The 20,425-nt window shown below is 38.3% G+C and overlaps 1 protein-coding gene across 4 annotated transcripts in view; it reads right to left on the reverse strand.

Annotated features, from left to right (window-relative positions):
• Window positions 1-395: 395 nt before the first annotated feature.
• The window catches only part of CNOT4 (CCR4-NOT transcription complex subunit 4), a 73,091-nt gene continuing 53,061 nt past the window's right edge, over window positions 396-20,425 (reverse strand). For 2 of the 4 annotated variants that reach the window (XM_042468764.1, XM_042468763.1), the window contains 3 exons: window positions 18,566-19,063; window positions 2,413-2,625; window positions 396-1,728 (listed from right to left, as the gene is read on the reverse strand). In XM_042468764.1, the coding sequence (XP_042324698.1) occupies window positions 1,427-1,728; window positions 2,413-2,625; window positions 18,566-19,063 (1,013 nt within the window). In that variant the 3' untranslated portion in view covers window positions 396-1,426. The remainder of the gene's footprint in view (window positions 1,729-2,412; window positions 2,626-18,565; window positions 19,064-20,425) is intronic. The other 2 variants (XM_042468765.1, XM_042468766.1) reach the window with 1 other exon arrangement.

The raw sequence follows: 20,425 nt of genomic DNA on the forward strand, positions 1-20,425 counted from the left end.
ACAGCACCTGACTGACAGCAGGTTTCCAGTTTCAGGCAGGATTTGTACTTTGCTCTACCTAGAAATCACTAGATGATACTGGGTGTATTCAGGGTGATATTATGGGGAAAGCTGTGTTGTAATCTGTTATGGATTCTTTTTCCTGGAGTTTTTATATTGTAAAAATTGAAAAACTCATAGCAATGCACTGACACAAAGCAGGGGATAATTTGGGGAAAATATTTTAAAAAGAACAAAAAAACTCCAGGATGAAATATGGCAGAGAAAAGCGAATGGCAGGGTTTAGACAGAGACAACAAAAGCCCCATGAACAGAATATTAGAATGTGCTGTCAACCTTTTTACAGGAACTGAGAAAAACCACGCAAAACCAAAAAAAGGAGAACTCTCAAAAAGTTGTCATCAAGTTTTCTGTTTTATTTAAGATTTTAGTTTTAATTCTGAAGAAAGAGGTACATTTCCTTGTTTTTAGTTTTAGCGTCAGGTTATAACCATGTTTAATTTTATCTGTTTCTTTTTTCCCTGTCTTTCAATACTGCACAAACGTCCAGAAACTACAAGGTTAAGTAAAAGCTGCAGGCAGAGGTCGTCAAAGGTTGCGCTCCTGATGGTGATCATGTGCCCCAATGCAGTGCTATCCCAGAGTGCTTTAATCAGGTGAATTTTTTAAAAAAGAAAGAGAGGCTGACAAGGAGACAGAAAGACTGAAGTAAATATCACTCGTGTTTCAGCTGCTTACAATTATATCATGTATATGCTAGGTATTAAATCTGTGAATATTTTTAAAACATTAAGTTTACTTGAAATCTAAAGCCAAAATTAAAAAAAAAAATATCCCCTCTGTTAAACCACTTCTTGGCAACATGTCAGTTATCTCTATAGGCAAATTGTCCTTCAATCTACTTTGTGACAAACCTCTTACTGACAATATTGTCCCACCCTACCAAGAGAGGAAAAAAGCTATTTCCCTGGATATCAACACACAGAATGCAAAATAAAGGCTATGTCGCTGCTTCTCCCCATAACTTGAATCTCCTGTTTAAATTAGACTGCTTTTATATCTCTGTATTTGATTCTGAATCTTATATTTTCTCTACTGTCAACTTGACATTTTCTGCTAGGCTAAAGTAATTGTGTGCAAAAGATTTGTGAATATACTCTCTTTTTATGCACTTTGATTTCTCTCTCTCTCTTTTTTCTTAGAAATAGTTATTAAACAGTGTATTTCAAACACTGGCTCAGCAGAAAAACTTAACAAAAATGATATGGTTATGACCCTGTGATTGCATTGCATTTGGGGGCTGGTGGGAAGAGTTTTGATCAGGAACTGGCTTCTTCAGAAAGAAAGACATGGAGGAGGGGCCATGGGTGGATATAGGAAGTCTGAGTGGGGCAATTCCTGCAATTCTAATGTTTTTGAACTTTTCCTAATGACGATCCAGCGCTGAGCTCTGTAGTAGATCTGTGGGGGTTTTACTGGGGGGTCTGAAAGCTGTCTGAAAGCCTGGGGGAGGAGAATGGAAACTGGCAGGGTTTGAAGGAGGGGAGTAGGGATTCCAACTGGCTCTGTGCAGAGGAATCTGTGTACTGAAGGGATTACTGTGGGGGGTCTGTGTTGGGGCAGCACTAGGGCCATCCATTTCTGTGAGAGCTTGAAGAGATTTTAGCCAGTGTGGTGGATTGTCATCTTGAAGGGAGTCTAAACTGTTTCCAGCGGAGGCTGGGATACCTAGGAAGAAAAGAAAACATAGGAGGAGAAAGAGGTTAGGTCAGAGTAAGCAAGAATTTCTAATGTGAATTAGGTCAGCTTAACTTAAGCAACAGCAGTGGTAAGAAAACATTATTAGTATGCACAAAGGACTGTTGTAACAGTTTTACAAACATGTCAGAAGTCAAGTTTTCCCAAGAAGCTTTTGCACTTAGATGATCTTTCACACTCACCAAGACATTCACCCACACAGATTCATTTACAGTCTCACTCTATTAAAAAATCATATACTTTTCTTCTCTACTAATTTTCCAAATCACGCTTTCCCCTTTACAAGTGAAACACAAATAGCCTTGTAAGAGAGCTTTATAAACAAGTGGAGTATGTCCCTTTTGAATGAAAAGAAGTCCAGTTAATTGGTGCCTCAAGAAGTGTGTTGCGTAGACTGGCATGCCATCAGAGTACAAGGGAACCTATTTAAGCCTGAAGATACTCTAAGAAAGATGTGGGGCATGCAGCAGAAAAAGTGGTAGGTGACTAATGCTTGTTTATTCCAAAAGATATCTGGGCCTCTTGAAAGTGTGGTGAGTGGAAGCTGGAAGAGACCACCGCATGGAGTTGATTTTCTTTTTAAGTACCAGTCAATTTGTGCCAATTTTGCACTTGGTAATTGTCAGTGGAGCTGAATGAGTGAGAAATTGTTACCTGTGATGATTGCGGGGTCCATCCAGCTGCCAGGGCTGTCCCAATTCAGGCTGTCGGTGATGGCAGTGTTGGACGTTGGTACACTGTGGTTGGCGTTGGAGGGGGAAGAAGCATTGGGCAGTCCACCAAAGTTGATGTTAATGTTCGGTAGAAGTGCCCTTAGCCCGTCCTGCCATTCCTTCATATTTAAACTCTCTACAGAACTGTTGTTGTCTGGGAGATTTATCAACAAAAAAGAAAAAAGAAAATGAAAGATAGAAAATAAAAAGCTGAAGTTAGAAACAGATGTTGTTTTAAGTGAAAGATGGTGGTTCTCTAAGCATTTAATACTGGTTCCCTATCAAGAGAATGGGACAATGATGATAAACCAAGATGGAGCTTGAATGTTGAGCTGCCATAGAATGCAGTAATTCTTAAGCATGTTGTGGAGGAAAAAAACTAAATGTTTTCCCAGCAAATTGGAGCAGAAACCTCAGTGGTTTAGAACACAGTGACTCATCTAGAGCTAGAAAAATCACTACATTTGTCATATGAAATTTACCGCTACCCAGTGACAATTTTTTTAGCTTTCCAGGGGTGCAGGAGGTTTAACAGCTCCCTACGTAAACAAAGAAGATGCAAGATAGTGCTACAGGCCCTGAACAGAATTAGTTGAGAAAATCTTACACATCCACTGTACTTTGATAAAGTGAAAGGCAGTACATATTGACTGAAGTGTGGGTGAATCTATTTCAGCAAAGAGAATGTATGAAGAAAGGAAATTCCTGAAATATTTCAGAAGGATTTCAGTCTGCTTTAATGTGAAGGGCCACATGCCTAAACAATCACACTCATCTCTATTAACTTCAGAACAGCTACCTTTTAAGGAAAAGAAGTGGACATCTATCAATATTAAGTAGGTTTTAATCTCTCTCTCTCTCTCTCTCTCTCTGAAGTTCTTTGAATTTGGTTTTAATCCTATCAACAGATCACTCTTTAAATTATACTCAACATAAGGTTTGGAAGAATCATCATCAGATGATGTGATGATGAATAGTCAATAGCTGTTAAGTTAGACACTTAAAAGAAATTAGGCAAGATTATGGAGGATAGACCTACCAAGAAACATAAGTCATAATAAGTAAGTAAAACCTCCAGGTCTATAGACAGTATATTTCCAAGTATTTGAATCTGGGGACAATCAACAGGAAATAGACATCACATTCATTTCTGCTCCTAAGCTTCCACAGGCATCCATCTATCACTATGGACAAAAGAAGGCTCAAACTACATGAATCCTGGGCACATGCTTTATTCCAGCAATTACAAAAATAATATATATTTAGGACGGCTTAAAATTGACAGAACAGTTTAAGCATATGCTATTTATACAACAGCAGAAATGTGAGAAGTTTTGCAAAGGAAGTGTGATGATATGACTAATGGTTGTGTGATCATCCCTACAAAGTTTAAGATAAACATCCTCCATGGCTTCCCTCCCAAAATGTTTCCCTTCTTTCACTGATGTAATGCAATTCCTAAAACAATTATGCATGACTGAGATGCACTTCAGTCTGATCCAAAAAGACATACACTGGTACCCCGGGTTACGAAATTAATTCGTTCCGCCGCCGCTTTCGTAACCCGGAATACTTCGTAAGCCGAATAGCCCATAGGCGCTAATGGGGAAAAGCCGCGATTTCGTGCGAAATAGCGCCGAAAAGCACCAAAAATTTTTTCGTAACCCGAAATAACCTTCGTAACCCGGAACAATTATTTTCAATGGATTTTTTTCGTAACCCGGAAATTTCGTAACGTGAGTATTTCGTATCCTGGGGTACCAGTGTACTTAACCTAAACCAGTTTTATACAATGTCCATCAGTTTCCAAAATGAATCAGATAAACATTGTGTAGTTTTTACACTATAAAAGAAGTGTGAACTTGAATGGAAAAGTAATGTCTGTTTTACTTAACATTCATTGCCCAACAAGATACTGCTCAGTTGTTCATGCATGATTTGCCTTCTTCTGTTACTTTATTGTGATGTTGTGTGGTGTTTTTTATGATTCATATTTTTAACTGGTTTTAATTTAATAGTTTCATTACTTTTTAACTTTTGTATTGTGTGAGTTTTAAACTTTGAAAACTTTGTTGTAAGCTGCCTTGAGTCTTGAACTGGGGAAAACATGGAATATAAATAAAAATAATGTAATAACAATAATAGTTGCCTTTCATATGAGAGGAAAATCATATGAGGGGAGAAATAAAAGCATTTAAAATGCTGTCAAGATTGTTCTTAACTAAAAAGGTACTTATATATACTTTAAGAATATTGTTGTGTACATGTGGAGTACATATTGTGATAATTACAACCAAATAGAATTCATACTCTCCTTTGTTACTGTTTAAGAAGCTGAAGACCAAAGCTATTCTGTATTATTTTATACATCTGAACATTTGAAGTGATTCATCTTTCTGTAGGGACACACTAGACGAAGAGAGAAAACAGAGTTTTCCATTACAGGACAACTCCTTCTAGCGCTAGTGATCTAATGACGTTATGTTTTCTCACATATGAATATTATTTTGACTGTCCATACAATGTTCCCATAACTGACTACACCTCTTCCAGAAACTGGGATATTTATTGGATGTAATAAGACCCATTATTAATACACTTGGCCCCATGTGCGATATTAGCAATACTGAGAGGCAGAATACAGTTGACTGACAGGTGTGAATAGCAGGAGAAATCCACATGAGCAAATGTCAAGTTTCTTTTCATTTATTTTTTCACAATAAAAATATTTTTGCACCTCCATGGTATTAAGTACTGTGCACACATTATTTGGTAACAATGCCAATTAAATCAATTTTAACTCCAGGTTATACTTCTGCAGGGCACTATAAATCATCTATGTAGATGCAGTATTTACACAAATAAGACATGAGCAGTAAGGTTCTGTCCTTCTTGATCCACTCATACCTTCCGGAATATGAACTCCTTTTGAACATGAACTCCCTTCTGACCTTAAGCTATAATTTAATGTTGTATTGGCAGCAATTGCAGTTATTAACAAAAGCTGTTCAAATATGTGGCTGCAAGATCATAGTTTAGGTTCTTGAGAACCTCAACGGCACTTTTAGACTGCCAAGATAGATTGAAGTGGATATGGCACTTGTCTTGTGAAAATTCAGAAGCCACACATACAGCTGAAGATTTCCAATTATCAGGGGCCAAAGTTTGAATGCCCTTCATTTATCTGTTTCTAGCAGCGATATAATAGTAGAAGATGAACAAAATGAACAAATATTTAAACACAGGTTACAAAATTAGTACAAGTTATAAGTGGAGCAGTTGGGTTACACAGTAGAGAACGTTTAAAAAGAATAGCTGCAAAGTACACATAGCTTGACTCTTAATTATTACATCTTTTTGGAATAAATTCTCAGGCTGGCTAACTGAGGCAAAACCCTAAACTTTGTAGCAGAGAACCTTATACTGCATCTATACAAAAAAGAGCCACATAAACCTGAAAATCAGATGTCAGAGGTAAAACTCTGATTTTAGAAGAATGACAGCAGCAGGAAATTGCAGTATGTCATATAGACTTCTCTGCCCAGTACTCAAGACAGTAGGGTAACTCAATTCTGCTGCCAACCCCCAGCATGTGATAGGTAGAACCAGAGATTTACGATAAAGAGAGGATTCTGAGAGTACAGAGACTCTGCTATAACCAATAAAATGTAGAGCTAGAACCTCATGTGATGCAACTGCTGCAGATGCACAACTATGTCAAATGAAAGCATGCCGTGACAATAATTCTATTCATCCACTTGCAATATGGATCTCATCTAATAACTACATTATGCATTCTTCCCACAAAGAATATCAGACTGCTACAATGCCAACCCCTTCACAATTTCTTCCTCCACATTCTCATACCAATTTCCTTACTGAAAAACTGGGCAATGCTAGCCACAGTTCAGACTAAGCAACTGTTACTCATTGTTGGAAATGAAAAGGCTATGTTGTCTAAATAAAACAGTTTTATTTATTATATTGTACATCCAGTATCTCAAAGACAGAAAGCACACAAAGTGATTGAAATTTTGGTATCAAACAAATGTATTTTATTAGACCAGCTTCTAATTGTTCAGCCAACCAAAAAGTATTTAAATGGAAGTCAACTCTAATTTGAATAAATATTATTCTTTAATATTAATCTATCCAGTGCTTACTACTTCTCATCCCCTAAGATCATGACTGGATAAGGGTCAATATTAAAACTTGTATAAAAGTTGTGTTCCTTCATTGTTGTCTTTACAATCCAGGAAAGTTTGAAACGCTTATGTTCCAGGAATTCATGCTATAATGCTGCGTTGTCAGTTTTGTAACTGCTAAGTAAGCACTTAAAAAAAAAGGGGGGGGGTGTATAAGAAGCCAAAACAAAAGATGATAGCAGGTGACACTGAAACATTTTCTGGACAATTTGTAACTCTTCAGAACTCACTGTGTTACAGGAATATTGTATGTTATTTGCGAAGTAGCACATCATCCAATTTAAAGCAATTATACTGATAAATGTGTATATATTGATAAACAGTGGGAATGTTAAGGGCTGGCTAAAAGAATTAATCAGCTTCCTCATGCTCATTGTCAGAATGGCTGTGGAATGGCTTTGCCTATTAGAAAGAAGCTGATGACACCCAAGGGTGCACCAAATCCCAAAGTCATAAATATGTCCAACTGTCAGCTTCATGTGGCTTCTTTTTTCAGTCAGTTTAAACTTGTTTTATTAATCCACTATTTTCAAGTGATGTTTACTTATTTAGCATTCCATCTAAATAAAATTCTATTAAAATATTTGAAAGCAAGTCGATTACAGCACCAAGTCAGTAGATTATTTATTAGAACATTACTGAAGACATACTGCAGTTCTTTTTGTTACGTCTACAAGTAATTTGTTTACTTCACCAAAAACAGGGGAAAAAACCGATGAATAACTGTTTTGCTGGATTTTAAATGGAATATACAGGATTTAGTGAATAAGAAATAAACATGCTACATTATGATTGTGTAACAATCTTTTCCTCATCAATAAATTATTTTAAAACAGTTCTGGTTCTAAAACACATTCAAGAATTTAACTGATTCAATATACTGTACAGTATTTCTCTTAACTGAAAGTCACTAACATATTTTTTTAAAATCTCTTAAAACAGGGCTGGGAATCATGGAGCTCCCCAGGTGTTGTTGGACTGCACTTCGCAACATTCTTTTCCATTAAGCTATGCTGGCCAGCACTGCTGGGAGGTGCCATCCAACAACATCTGGAGGACTACATGACTGCCAGCCCTTGCCTTAAAAGAACACACTCTACTGTTCTTTTTGTTAATAATAAGTTCTTGAAATGAAAAGTATGTTTAGAACATTCTGATTTCCTACTTTTTCCCCAATTGATTTTCTTCAAACCACACTGAATGACCTTCACTGAGATATCAAATACTCCAGTCTTAACAGTCAGAAATGGCCCAGCTTTATTCAAATTTAATCAGAGGCTTCACTGTATTCAATGGGGCTTGTGTCCAAGCATGCACAGAATTATAGCTTTAATAATCTATGAACACAATGGAAAAAAAATTGTCTGCTGATTAGTTTAAGTGAAGAGGCAGTAAAAGAGGCAAGCAAATGAATTCACATGTTACATTACTCCCAGTTTATTTTACAGGATGATTTTTGTAAACAGTTTAACATTTGCCATGTTTAAGTGGAAACGGTGTGATAGCAATGCCTTCTAACTCAATGCAGTAATACAGCAGAGATGCAATGAGAACATTCGGATCTCAAAGATCTACAGTTTTCTCAGCGGTTACCTGCACATGTTAAATGGGAATTCTGACCTTTACCACCAAAAGGTGGGGCAGACAGTTCATGCTTATCTGAATATGGCCAAAGCTGTTTATGAGATGGTGTGAGTACATAATTCAAACTGTTGATTGAAAAGTCAAAAGTTTTTTCTTCTCACCTATGGTTTGTAAAAGTAAAAGAGAAAAAAAAAAAATCTGAAAGTTGTCAATTGAGCCAAGCTCTCTACCCCCTAAATCAGCAGGAATTCATACTGAAAAGCTACCACTGCACTGGAGCTTTTTAAACTGTAACTTTAGCATCTGCATGATCAGAAGATTAGGCAAAGTGCCATATTAGAAACTGATACTCCTAATAAAAGTTTTCACAGCTTGAACTGCCACAAAGTTTTAACCTTCACAGCTTTAACGAACGACCTTCAGGTTCCTATCCCAACTAACAGTTTCTTACTTTTTCACCACTAGAGGGAGATGAAAACCAGTATTTTGAGTAAATATTGTACCAAACACACCTAAACCCAAAGTCACACAGTGCAAACACACAGATTCACATTGGATGGATTCTGGTTAATCCACTCTATGTGTCAATAAATTCTGATTATACTGCAGATGATTCCAGATTGCATTAATTTTCTTCTTGGAAACTCTGCCCTACCCTGGGCATTATATAATACGTAACCTGATGGTGGGATGTTATTATCCTGACATACTGAAGGCATAATTCAAAAAGGGCTCTGCACTCAAGTCTTTGTCAGGATAGCTTTCTATACATCTGAATTTCTAGTGGAAGAACGTTTCATCATCAGATTTCCAGTCCTTGAGTCTTCAGTCTGAAGTGATACAGCCCAGACACTTCATTACCACTGACTGCTTAAAACTGTATGCTGCCATCCAGGAACAGATTTGGGTTTGACAGGGCCCTGAGCAAAAAAATGCCTCCAGTGGCATATGGATGGGCATGCTCTTCACATGATTTATTAAGGAACAGGGCAGGCAGCAACAGGAAAATTCTTAAATAGGTCCACTTGACCCACTGCAGGCAGCTGAAATGAATGGGCCCTTGTAAGAATCTCTCCCTTGCAACTTGGTACTGAGAGCCATGCTGAATGACTGCAGAAATAACCGGCTGCTCTTCGATCCCTCCTCTAACATAGTCACTCTGGAGAGATGCTACAGTGGAAAATGGTATGGGATTAAGATTTTGGCTCTGTCATTCAGCACTCCTTGAAGTTCTGAGCAGCAATATTTTGAAAGGCTCCACCCGAGTCAGTGTGGAAGAAAGTGTCAGCAGCCGAGAAGATGCCATTTATAGAAGTTAGGTACTACTGTTCATGTGTATTCAGTACTTATACACTAGATGAGGGACTAAATTGCCTTGGTTTGTTTCTAGAAAGGCAGGATTAGACCAAGTATTGGCATGCTACATGATCGGATAAAATCTGAGATTCTCTTTTATGATGCAGAAGTTTTTCTAACCATGGGGGGAATTATAGAATTCCTTTCTGCTCAACATGTACTTGGCAAGCAGCTGACTGGCATGAATAGAATTTTCTATGTTATGTTAACCACACGTATGAACAGACTCATGTCTCATGTAAAATCTGTCGAGAACTGTACTGAGATTGTAAAACATGGGCAAAGCTTATTGTTAGAATAAGCAAGGGGCTGAATGAAGGCCAGTAAACTGTAGCTGCATCCTGGTGAGATGGGGTTATTCCTCTCCTGAAGAAACAACTGTATATATGGGTGGTGTTTTACATTTCAACTCTATTACACAAAACTGGCGGGATGGAGCCACAGCAACCAGGAGCATCATTTCCCAGTTCCAGCTAGTTCATAAGATACCAATAAATGCCTCAAAAGCTGCCACAAAGAGGAGGGTGCAGGCTTGTTTTCTGCTGCCTCAGAGGACAGAACTAGGTCTAATAGTTTTAAAGTTGCAAGAGGGTAGATTTTAAATGAATAATAGAGCGAACATCTTGGTAGTGAGAGATGTTTGTCAATGGAACCAATTGCCTAGAGAGGTAGTGGGGTCTCCTTCTCTGGATGTCTTCAAAAACAGTCCGGACAACTATCTTCTGGGGATCCTTAATGAGCAGAGGGTTGGACCTGATAGCCTGTATGTTCCCTTCCAATTCTATGATATAAATATAAAGCAGTGATCATGATAATAATGGCAATAATTTACCACTTAAAATGCTTAAAATTGTATAAGTACAAACTAAGCAGAAAGGAGCTATGACAATGCAGTCGCACACTGGTGCCATAAAGCAGAGTAGCTGTGCACTTATTCTGGTTTTATACTTATTCTTCCTGACTCATTTCTTTAATGCTTGTGTTAACAATGCTTAATTCCAGCGGGCCTCTCAAATAACAATAGAATAGAAACAATAGCGCCAGTACATAAATGAAAAAATATAAATGATCACAACTACTCTGGTTTACCAGCATACTTCTATCAATATCTCTTCATCATGTATGCTGGCCAGCCATCAATTTCTGTAGTGGTGAAAATATTTTATTTCAGACTTATGGTCAGAACAGATGCTACTTTGTGATTGCATAATGATAGTTATTATATATCTTATTATCAACAATACTGGCATCTAATGATCTCAAAGAAGTAATTACCTGTCCACTCACACAGAATATCCAATATTTAAAGGAACAGGCACAATTACCAAGGCCTGAAAAACACATTTACAAGATAGGGAAACTATACATTCCTTTAAAAAAAACCCTATATTCGGAGAAGAGGAAACAGAAAATCTTGATTAGAACTCAAATGTGTAGAAACTGAAAGGGGGGGGGGAGAGAAATTTTACAGTGTCATCACAGCTACCCCTTCAACCCTGGGGGTGGGAAAACTGTTGCTGCTCCCAGGCCTAGTAAGACCCACCAATTGTAAGGAATGTTAAGAGTTGTTGTCAATCAAAACCTGGAAAGCCACACACACACTGTTTACCCCTACCTTAGATCAAGGCCTGGCACCCAAATGGATAGTGATATAGTGAAACAAGTAGAAACAAAATAGGGAAGAATGAAAGTAAATGATATTCTGGACTGATATTCTGATGATAGTTTATGAAGTTCATCACATAAAACACTGAAACTAAATCCATGGAGAAAAATCTTCTGGAAAGCTACTAAGACCTTCTGCTTAGTTATCTGAATGTACAGTCGTCCATCCCAATTTGAGGTCTTGCCATTCGCATCCCTCGGGCTTTCGAGGACAGCAGGCTGGGAGGGACATAATGGCGTGTTTGGCCGCGGTGCACGCACAGCACTGTGCACATGAGCCCCCCCCCCCAATTGGGGCTCCAATATTAGTAATATTCCTGATTTGCTGGGGGGAGTCCGGAACAGATCCCCCACAAATCAGAAGGGACGGCTGTACTTCCTTTTGAAAATTTGATCACAATCATCAGTTTCACTTTTAGCATAACAAAAATGGGGTGGTGGAAGATATATCTAAATACAATTAATATTTATCTGTAACAATTTAGGCATCACCCTCACTCTGAACTACCTACAGTACTTGATCTCCACTGCTTATTCTTCCAATGACAACTCAATCAAGGAACACTGTTTTATATTAATAACTGCTGTTATTCAGATACTAACTGTAAACATAGGATAAAATGCAAACACCAAACATGGCCATGTGGACCACTTTAACGACATATAATGCAGTAACAGTCAAATTCTTGTTCTGTCATCTAGATTCACAGAATCACAGACCTGGAATAAACCGTAAGGGTCATTCAGTCCCTGCCATGTAGAAATACACAGCTAAAGCTCGCTTGAGAAATTGTAATTACCCTGTGTTTAAAGACCACCTGTTAAGAAAAATACGTACCTAAATCTGTTGGAAAAGAAGAAAACTGATTACTAAATCTATAGATTTTGATGGACTGTCTTTAATGATATACTAAAGCGGCTTAGGACGCTAAGTATGCTTAGCCTGGGGAAGAGAAGGTTAAGAGGCAACATGATAGCCATATGTAAATATTAGAAGGGATATCAAATCGAGGATGGAGCAATCTTGTTTTCTGCTGCTCCAGAGACTAGGACATGGAGCATTGGCAGAGATTCCACCTAAACATTAGGGAGAACTTCCTGACAGTAACAGCTGTTCAACAGTGCAATACACTGCCTCAGAATGTGGTGGTGTCACGCTCTGCATGGAGGCTGAGGACTCTGAAGAGGAGAGGGATGCAGAGAAGCCCAACCCTGAGCCTGGCCCCAATTCCTCAGTACCTGTACCAGCAGGGAATGCTGTCAATGAGGACAGTCCGGAACCTGGCACCAGTGCAGCAGAGGCTCCTGCCACCTTGGGCATTGAGGAGACTGAGGAGGCAAATTTACCCATGCCTTCATTCAGCCAGTGAAGGTCAGAAAGGAAGATCCTGCATTAAAATAAACTCTGGATACCAGTTTAAAAATCCAACTTCCAACTAACAGGTTCAGAAGATGGCTCATTAAATTCACTAGAAATTGTTTTAAACCAGCATTTTTAGTTCCTTCTTTAGAAGTCAAACCAAATATTGTTCCAGTCCTCCTTCCAACTGTTTAGAAGAGGAGGGGAATGAAAGCCCAATGTTTTGCTTGACCGGGCATGTCCACATTCAAGTTTATAGAGCCATCCTCCCAGCTAGTGGAGGCCTCAGCATACCAATATATTGTGGCTACAAGCTGTCCCCTTGTCTTCTACAAATAGTCCATACTGCACCCAGCTAACAGCCTGATGAACAAATACTAAACTCAGTATTAGCTAACACATTACAGAGACTATATGATTTCCCCAATTTACATAGCTTTTGTGTGGCACGGACACAGGCTATTATTGCTGCTCTTCAAGGTTCCTAGGTCATCATATCTGATGCACATCACTGAGCGGGTGTTCACCCCCAGTAGACTAAATGATAGGATATTCCCACCTCCTTGGCTCTCTAGAAATCAAGAATTGTATGGCAGAGATTATATCTGATCTTTTTGTGAACTCAGCCCAGTCAGAACTTCCTGTTGGATCTTGGCCTCAATGCCAAAAATCATCCTGATAAGACATTACCAGAAGTCTATGGCAAGCCTAAAAAGCCACCTTTGCAAGTGAATTCTAGGATAACTGGAAGCAGAAAATAGTAAGGAAGGAGCTGTGTTCCTTAAACTCTGTCACAGTGAAGCAGCAGCTCCAAACCCCACTGAAAAAGTTTCAAGCTCCTTTTACTAAACATCTTGGAAGTTGGAAATATGCATATTAGCAAGTCATACTTTCATCAAATCTATTTACAGGTGGGAGGGACTTCCCCTCTAGTGAGCTGTTCTATCTATTCATTTATATGCACCAGTGTTACCAAGTAATAACAATCTTACCATTACATAGCAAAACCATGGACGATATACTGTGGCAAGAGATCTTCTGGAAAACATGGGACTATTCAGAGAATTGAACAGCACTTAGAAGTCAAAACTTACAGACAAAAGTTTTGATATTAGAAAGGATGAAAGAAAAATTGTAAATCTCAAGTCGGCTGGGGGATGAAGTCAAAATGGCAAATTTAGAATCAGTTGAAGGTTAATTTTTAAAGGCATAGAAATCGTTCAAAATGGTTAAGGAGTGTCATTTTAACTAAGGCGCAGTATAGACCGCCCAAAAACAGCGGACTGCAGGTGCCCATTTTTACTCCGGAGGGACGCCACAGCCACTAGACCGCACGATGTCCCTCCGAAGTAAAAAAAAAAAAAAAAAAAAAAAAAAAAAAAAGATTTTTTCAGGTTCTTTTACTGGTGCCTGGGTTACTTTGTAAGTGCGCCAATGGCGCACTCATGACATAATGGATGTGCCGCAATGTGCGGATGCTATGCGTCCATTACGTGAAAATGGCAGTGGCTGTGCGGTTGCTGTGCAGTCCAGAACCCTAGTATCGCCACCGCCACACCCCTTTCAGTCCTTCTGTCTCGGGCCTAAGACATCTTACAATAAAGCATCAGGGCAGAATCTGGAAAAATGTGGACACAGAAAATGTTTACAATGATTCTAGATACATTTCAGTCAGTAGGAAGGAGGTTCAACTCTTTAATTGTTCCTCAAACAACCACTCTACCTGAGGTTACTCAAGTACAGCAATGCTTGCTCACGTTAGTAAACATAAAATATGTATTATTTTGTTTCATCTTGACAAACTGCTTGGAGACCTGATTTACTAGAAAATGGCTAGTAAAGGTAGAACTATAAACCACACTATGTATGCACACACCCAATAAAAATTAATAATACAAAACCACAGTATTGTGAATTATTTATTTGCCTTCATTAAGTGCACTCAAGATATATAATGATATCAAATCATATTTCAAGTGGGCAGTTTCACAATGGGTAGGTGCTACTTAATTGACCAGGTGCTATTTAACAGCTTGTACTCTAGAAGCCTTATATATTTAGTAAAATCCAGGAATAATACAGAACTGGTAAGGCTTAATAACATGGTGAGGTGAAGCAGTAACAAAATGAAAAATTGGCTGCCTGTATTAGCCAACAGAAAATCCAACAGAAAATTTGTATTTACCATTCCACACACTAATGTGAATCACTAGGTCAAAATCCTCACAAGTACGATAAATTCAACTATCCAACTGGAAACAATAGCTATGAAATATTTCAAACTGATAAAAATACAGTGATTTGTATAGTTTTCCCCACAAGCTTCTATTCCCATGCATCTAAAAGTCGGATGTTTTTGGTCTAAAAGGGAAACCTCAAATGTCATTACCTCCAGTTGCTTGGGACATGCCAGTGCAGCCCACTAGCAGGCACACAGACAAAAAAATAGCTCCTACTACAGTTGTCCTTGTCCACCCCTGCTGTGTACTAACTTCACCAGTTTTGTGAAGTCGAAGGCTTTCATGGCCGGCATCCATGGTTTTTTGTGGGTTTTTCGGCTATGTGGCCATGTTCACCAGTTTTAAGAGACAATGGCGGGGTACAAACTGCCGCTTTGCGGCGCTCCCCCGCCGCCGCCATTTGCTTCGTGCGGGAGCCGCAGCAGCCAAACCACGCGACTCCCGCGCGGAGCAAAAAAGAAGCTCCATTTTGGAGCTTCTTCTTGCGGCGCCTCTATGAAGTCGCGAGGCGCCTGGCGCGGACTCGCGACGTCATAGGTGCCGTGACACGTCTGGACGCTATGCGTCCAGTACGTAAAGATGGTGGCGCCCATGTAGAAGGTGCGCCGCCATCTTGTCCGTATAGCATACGTACTAGGGTTAGGGGGATGCGGAAGCACCGCCCCTTCCTAACCCTAGTACGTATCCTATACGTACTAAATGGCGGTTTGTATCCTGCCAATGTTGTGTGATATTAAAGATGTGGTGTTGAAGAAGAGTGTTAAGAATACTGTGGACAGCCCAAAAGACAAACAAAAGTGTCTTTGAACAGATCAAGTCTGAGATCTCCCTGGAAGCCAAAATGATTAAATTGAGACTGTTGTAAACTGGTCACATCATGAGAAGGCACGATTCATTAGAAAAGACAATAATACTAAGAAAGGGAGAGGGAAGTAGAAAGAGAGAAAGACCACAAGATAAATGGATAGACACAATTATGGAGGTTACAAGTATAAATTTGCAGGACCTAAGCAATGCAGTGGAGGACTGGGGCAGGGGGGCTTGGAGATGTCTCATCCACAGGGTTGAGTCGAGGTTGACTGGAGGGCAATTAACAGCAACATTAAAGGATGTCTGTTTTCCCTCAAAGCAAGCAGTATAAATGAGAAAGCATTTCAGAAAGCCATGAAATTTTCTTCATGTAGTCAAGGGGAATGTTGTTGTATCAGACAGTAGGTGAACACATTAAAGCTGTACAGAATGACTTTGGTAAATTATCTTAATACAAGAATCCTAAACATTGTACTAAGCCACAATCTTCAAAGACCACTGAAAGTTTGCTCAGTAATCAGACTACAGATGAGGAACTATACCTACTCTGTATGACTTTCTTATTCAGCTCTGAAAGTTTTAACAGTTGGCTATGTTAAGGAAAATGCAACATGGGATATACAGTGATGAAAATAAAACATGTATGTGAGAGTCACTATGACTAAGCAAAAGCAATTAAGAAGCCACACAGGTGTAAAAGGTAATGTAATTAGCAAGTCCTAAATGCCAAGGACAGAAATGCAGAGTGTATAATTGAAAGCACCTGAGAATTGTTAAGTGTACAAGGTGAAATTATGAAATCATCAATTATGGGTTGAACTATGAGAACCAATCAAAATGGATATACACGCCCACTGGGTGGAAACTGACAGAGTGGGTGGTGTTTTACTATGGCTATAATAATTGCTATGATTTCCAATGTATTTTGTGGGTAGTTTGGAGATTGTAGAGATTGTGACTTGTGAGGGCATTAGTATTTTGTATATAGTAGAATAAAGTAGATCTTTTATATAAGACTACTGAGTTGTCTGGTGTCTTGAGGAAGATACAAGAGACAGCAGGATCCTGGAGAAGTGTGAAGACTTCTGAGGAAGAAGAGTGAGAAGGCTTGGAGAGTTTGTCAGGGTCTTCAGCCTATTCTCTGAAACTCTGATGCTTTGGAGAAAAGCATTAACCACTGGCCAAAACTGGTCAGCGCCGGTGCATAACAAGGTGGTGAGTTAGAGCCAGAGGTGAAGAGCTACAACTCCCATCATCCCTGACAGGCTACCCCTTGCCCCATGTCATGCCCACTTTGATCTGTGTCATTTGGAAACTTTGTCCTCTTCCTGATTTATTATTATTATTATTATTTCCTAAGTCTTCATCACAATCTGGCCTAAACCAGAGTCCCAAATTACCATTTTCTTCTTCAAAATTTCTATATTATAGCGCTTTATAAATAAAGGATAATAATAATAATAATAATAATAATAATAATAATAATAATAATACAAGATGAAGCAGGAAAATGCTGTTCTGTGCATGCCTATGTGTCAAACAGCCAACATTCAGTAAAACTTACAAAGCAGCTGAATATAATTCTACGGTAAACTGCCCCCAATAATGCTTTTCTAGTCAACCGCTTTATTTTGTATTGAAAATTTGGATCTGGACTGACTATACATCCTAAATCTAAACGTGCAAATGAATACATGTTATGTAATTGAAGTAAAGTACATTGCTGAGATCGGATGTAACCCAATTCTCCCACATCCAATCTTCTCATATGTTTACAAATTTTCGCACTGCCACTCAACTGTATTTCAGAGTTCTACTTTAAGATGTTGCACAAGTATTCAGAATTAATTCCTTTGCCACTTTCGGATTGTTGTTCTTCTTTAACCAAATGTTATGGAAAATTGCAAATTCTCAGAGTATTACCTTCTCCTAATATTAATATAACATTCATTAAGAGAAAGGTGACGTCACCAGTTGCTAAAAATGTATGCAAAAACTGAAAAACCAAGACTTGGTACAGTAGTCAGAGAGATAAAAATATAGGAGAAATAATTTATACCCTTTAAAAATGCCATTGCTAAGCCATAATGTCCAAGAAGTTCAAGATCTATAACCTCAAAACATCTGAAGAATAGAAGCACTGCAACTTATAACAGAAGGAAAGGAATTTGAGGTTTGCTTCAAACTCCGAAATGTATGATCATTTTGTCTCTTTTCTAGATCAGACTATCTGACATTATTCTCTGTCATGTAATAAAGTGTAGATGAAAACAGAAGACTAAGATCTGTGTTTTTATTACAGATAAAGAGAACAATATGGGTAATAGGTAGCTCATTACACTGGATCATAAAGAATTTTTTCACTACCTGCACTTTAATTCAGTAGTTGTAACCAGCTCATCAACACTACATTTCAGACACCATTAGAAGATCCTAGAGTACAAAGAGCAAGGGGGAAGAAAGATATGGCATTACTCAGCCTCTTTCTGCCTTGAACGTGTTAATCTTTATGAATTGAGGCCAAGGTTTTTTTTTAAAGTGTCAAAATGTAACTGACTTTTTGGAATAGGTAAACTGAAAATCAAAATTAAATTTACAGCATACTCAAGACTGATGATGAAGCAAATTATAACATCATTATTGAGGTATGTATTACTGGACATAAGATACTCCACCTTCCTTATAAAGCTCATTATTACAAGGCTAGAAGTCAAATTAAAAGTTTGATTTTCTAAAAGATACAAGGCCATACTTCCAGCACAAGTGTTATTACCTTATCATTCTAGTACCAAACATCATCTAACCATTCTTCCTACTCTGGTTAGAGAAGCTGGAGACATCACCAAAATTCATTTGTTGTTTCAGTGTACTTACCTGCTATAGGGATCCCTCCTAGACCTGTGCCGTGTTGTGGTGGGAGGTTCAAGTCCAAGAAATTACTATTTGAAGGGGGATTTGCTGTGTGGTTCAAGTGCATGATGTTATTGCGTGGGAAGGCCATCCACGGATAGCGAGCTGCTTGGCCTGGAAAACTGAAGGAGTTGTAAACTGCTCGATGCTGTTGAAACTGTGGGAACCTCTGTGGCAAAACTGAAAATGTGCTATTGAGAGAGTTGGCATTTGTGGGTGCAGCAGGATGCAGAAATCCAGAGCCTGACCCTTTGGCTGTTGTAGTGTGGGGGGAAGGGTTCTGGAGAGACGTGGGCGAGAGGGAGGGCTGGTCTTGAACTGACAGTTCCTTCTCGATCAGGTCTGCTAAGGCTTTGCGGGTGATATCAAAGGGATCAAACCCCAAGTCATCTTCTTGCTGTTTGGAAGAACCAAATCCAAATGCCGCTTGCCAGTCTGTAGAGGAGGATACTGGGATGGTTTCTGTGGGATAACAAAATGAAAACAATGTTAAATGCATAAATGTTTTCCTTTTTTAACTGATTTTTCTAGTGAACCTGGGTCAATAGAACAACCTATTAGTTGTAATGTCATACTGTCTTAAGCAATGACAATAAGAATGTCAAACTATATAAGCAAGAAGATGGGACTCCTGTGGACCTTCCACACATTACAGAGCAGGATGGCAACAGTTAAAAAAAAAAAGACAGTATATAACAGTAAATTACTATAATTACTTTAATTATTAGACATGTACTCATGAGTTTATTCGTTTTTAAATTTAAATATTTTTAAAAATTAATTTAATTTAAATTTTAAGGCAAGCCTTATTTTTAATTAATTTAATAGAAAAGAATCAATGCAATTAAAAGTATAGGCTAAAAACCTGATATTCCTTAGGTTCTATTATTATTGTTGTTATTATTGTTATTATGTTTATTTATATCCCGCCTTCTTCCCAGTACAGGGACACAAGGCGGCTTTAGTTTATTCTATTAGTTTATGTTTAACAAGGAAGTCGTTTAGACCCTATATTAAGACAGCTACATCTTAACATTTACCTGTAATACATCTCAAAAACAAACTGTTCATTTTGTTTGGAAGAAAGCTCACAGAAATGTTTCACACTTTCATGACAAAATACTACATGCAGAAATTTGCACCAAGCAATTTTCTTTAGTACCATTTAATATTCTCCTTTCATAAAAATTGTGTTCCAAATGCATGTATAACCACATATACAGTACCTGTGCAGGTCTTAGGTCCAAAACACACTGCAGACATCATCCAATTTGACACAGCTTTAATTGCCATGGCTCAGTGTTAGGGAATCCTGGGAACTATAGTTTATTGTGACACCAGAGCTCTCTGACAGAGAAGGCTAAATGTTTCACAAAACTACGGATCCAGAATTCCATAGCATTGAGCCAGGGCAATTAAAGCCATCTCAAATTGGATGATTTCTGCAGTGTGATTTGGACCTTAGTTTTACTTTCTACACCTAGAATTGTTCTTCTGTGTCTTTCATAGTCCTCCTTTCCTACTGTAGCTCAGCTTTACCCACTGAAAATTGGCTCCAGAGAGTCATAAGATTTTCCAGAACAGTGGAATGTAGAAAATTGCCCCCAAAAGCCAGCAGAGGCACTCTGCATTGCTAAATATGTAATCTTTTAAATTTCCTTTCATATTCTGCAACATATACAGTAATTTTTTTATTGTTCATGTAGCTGTTTTGACGCACATATCACATGCTAGAGGCCATACAAAAAATAATAATTTTATTCTGGTACTATTCTATTTTCAAGGGAGAGCTATACTGTATACAACTTAAATACAGTGTTTTGA

This window comes from Sceloporus undulatus, chromosome 5 (assembly GCF_019175285.1).
Source record: "Sceloporus undulatus isolate JIND9_A2432 ecotype Alabama chromosome 5, SceUnd_v1.1, whole genome shotgun sequence".
Taxonomy (NCBI): Eukaryota; Metazoa; Chordata; class Lepidosauria; order Squamata; family Phrynosomatidae; genus Sceloporus; species Sceloporus undulatus.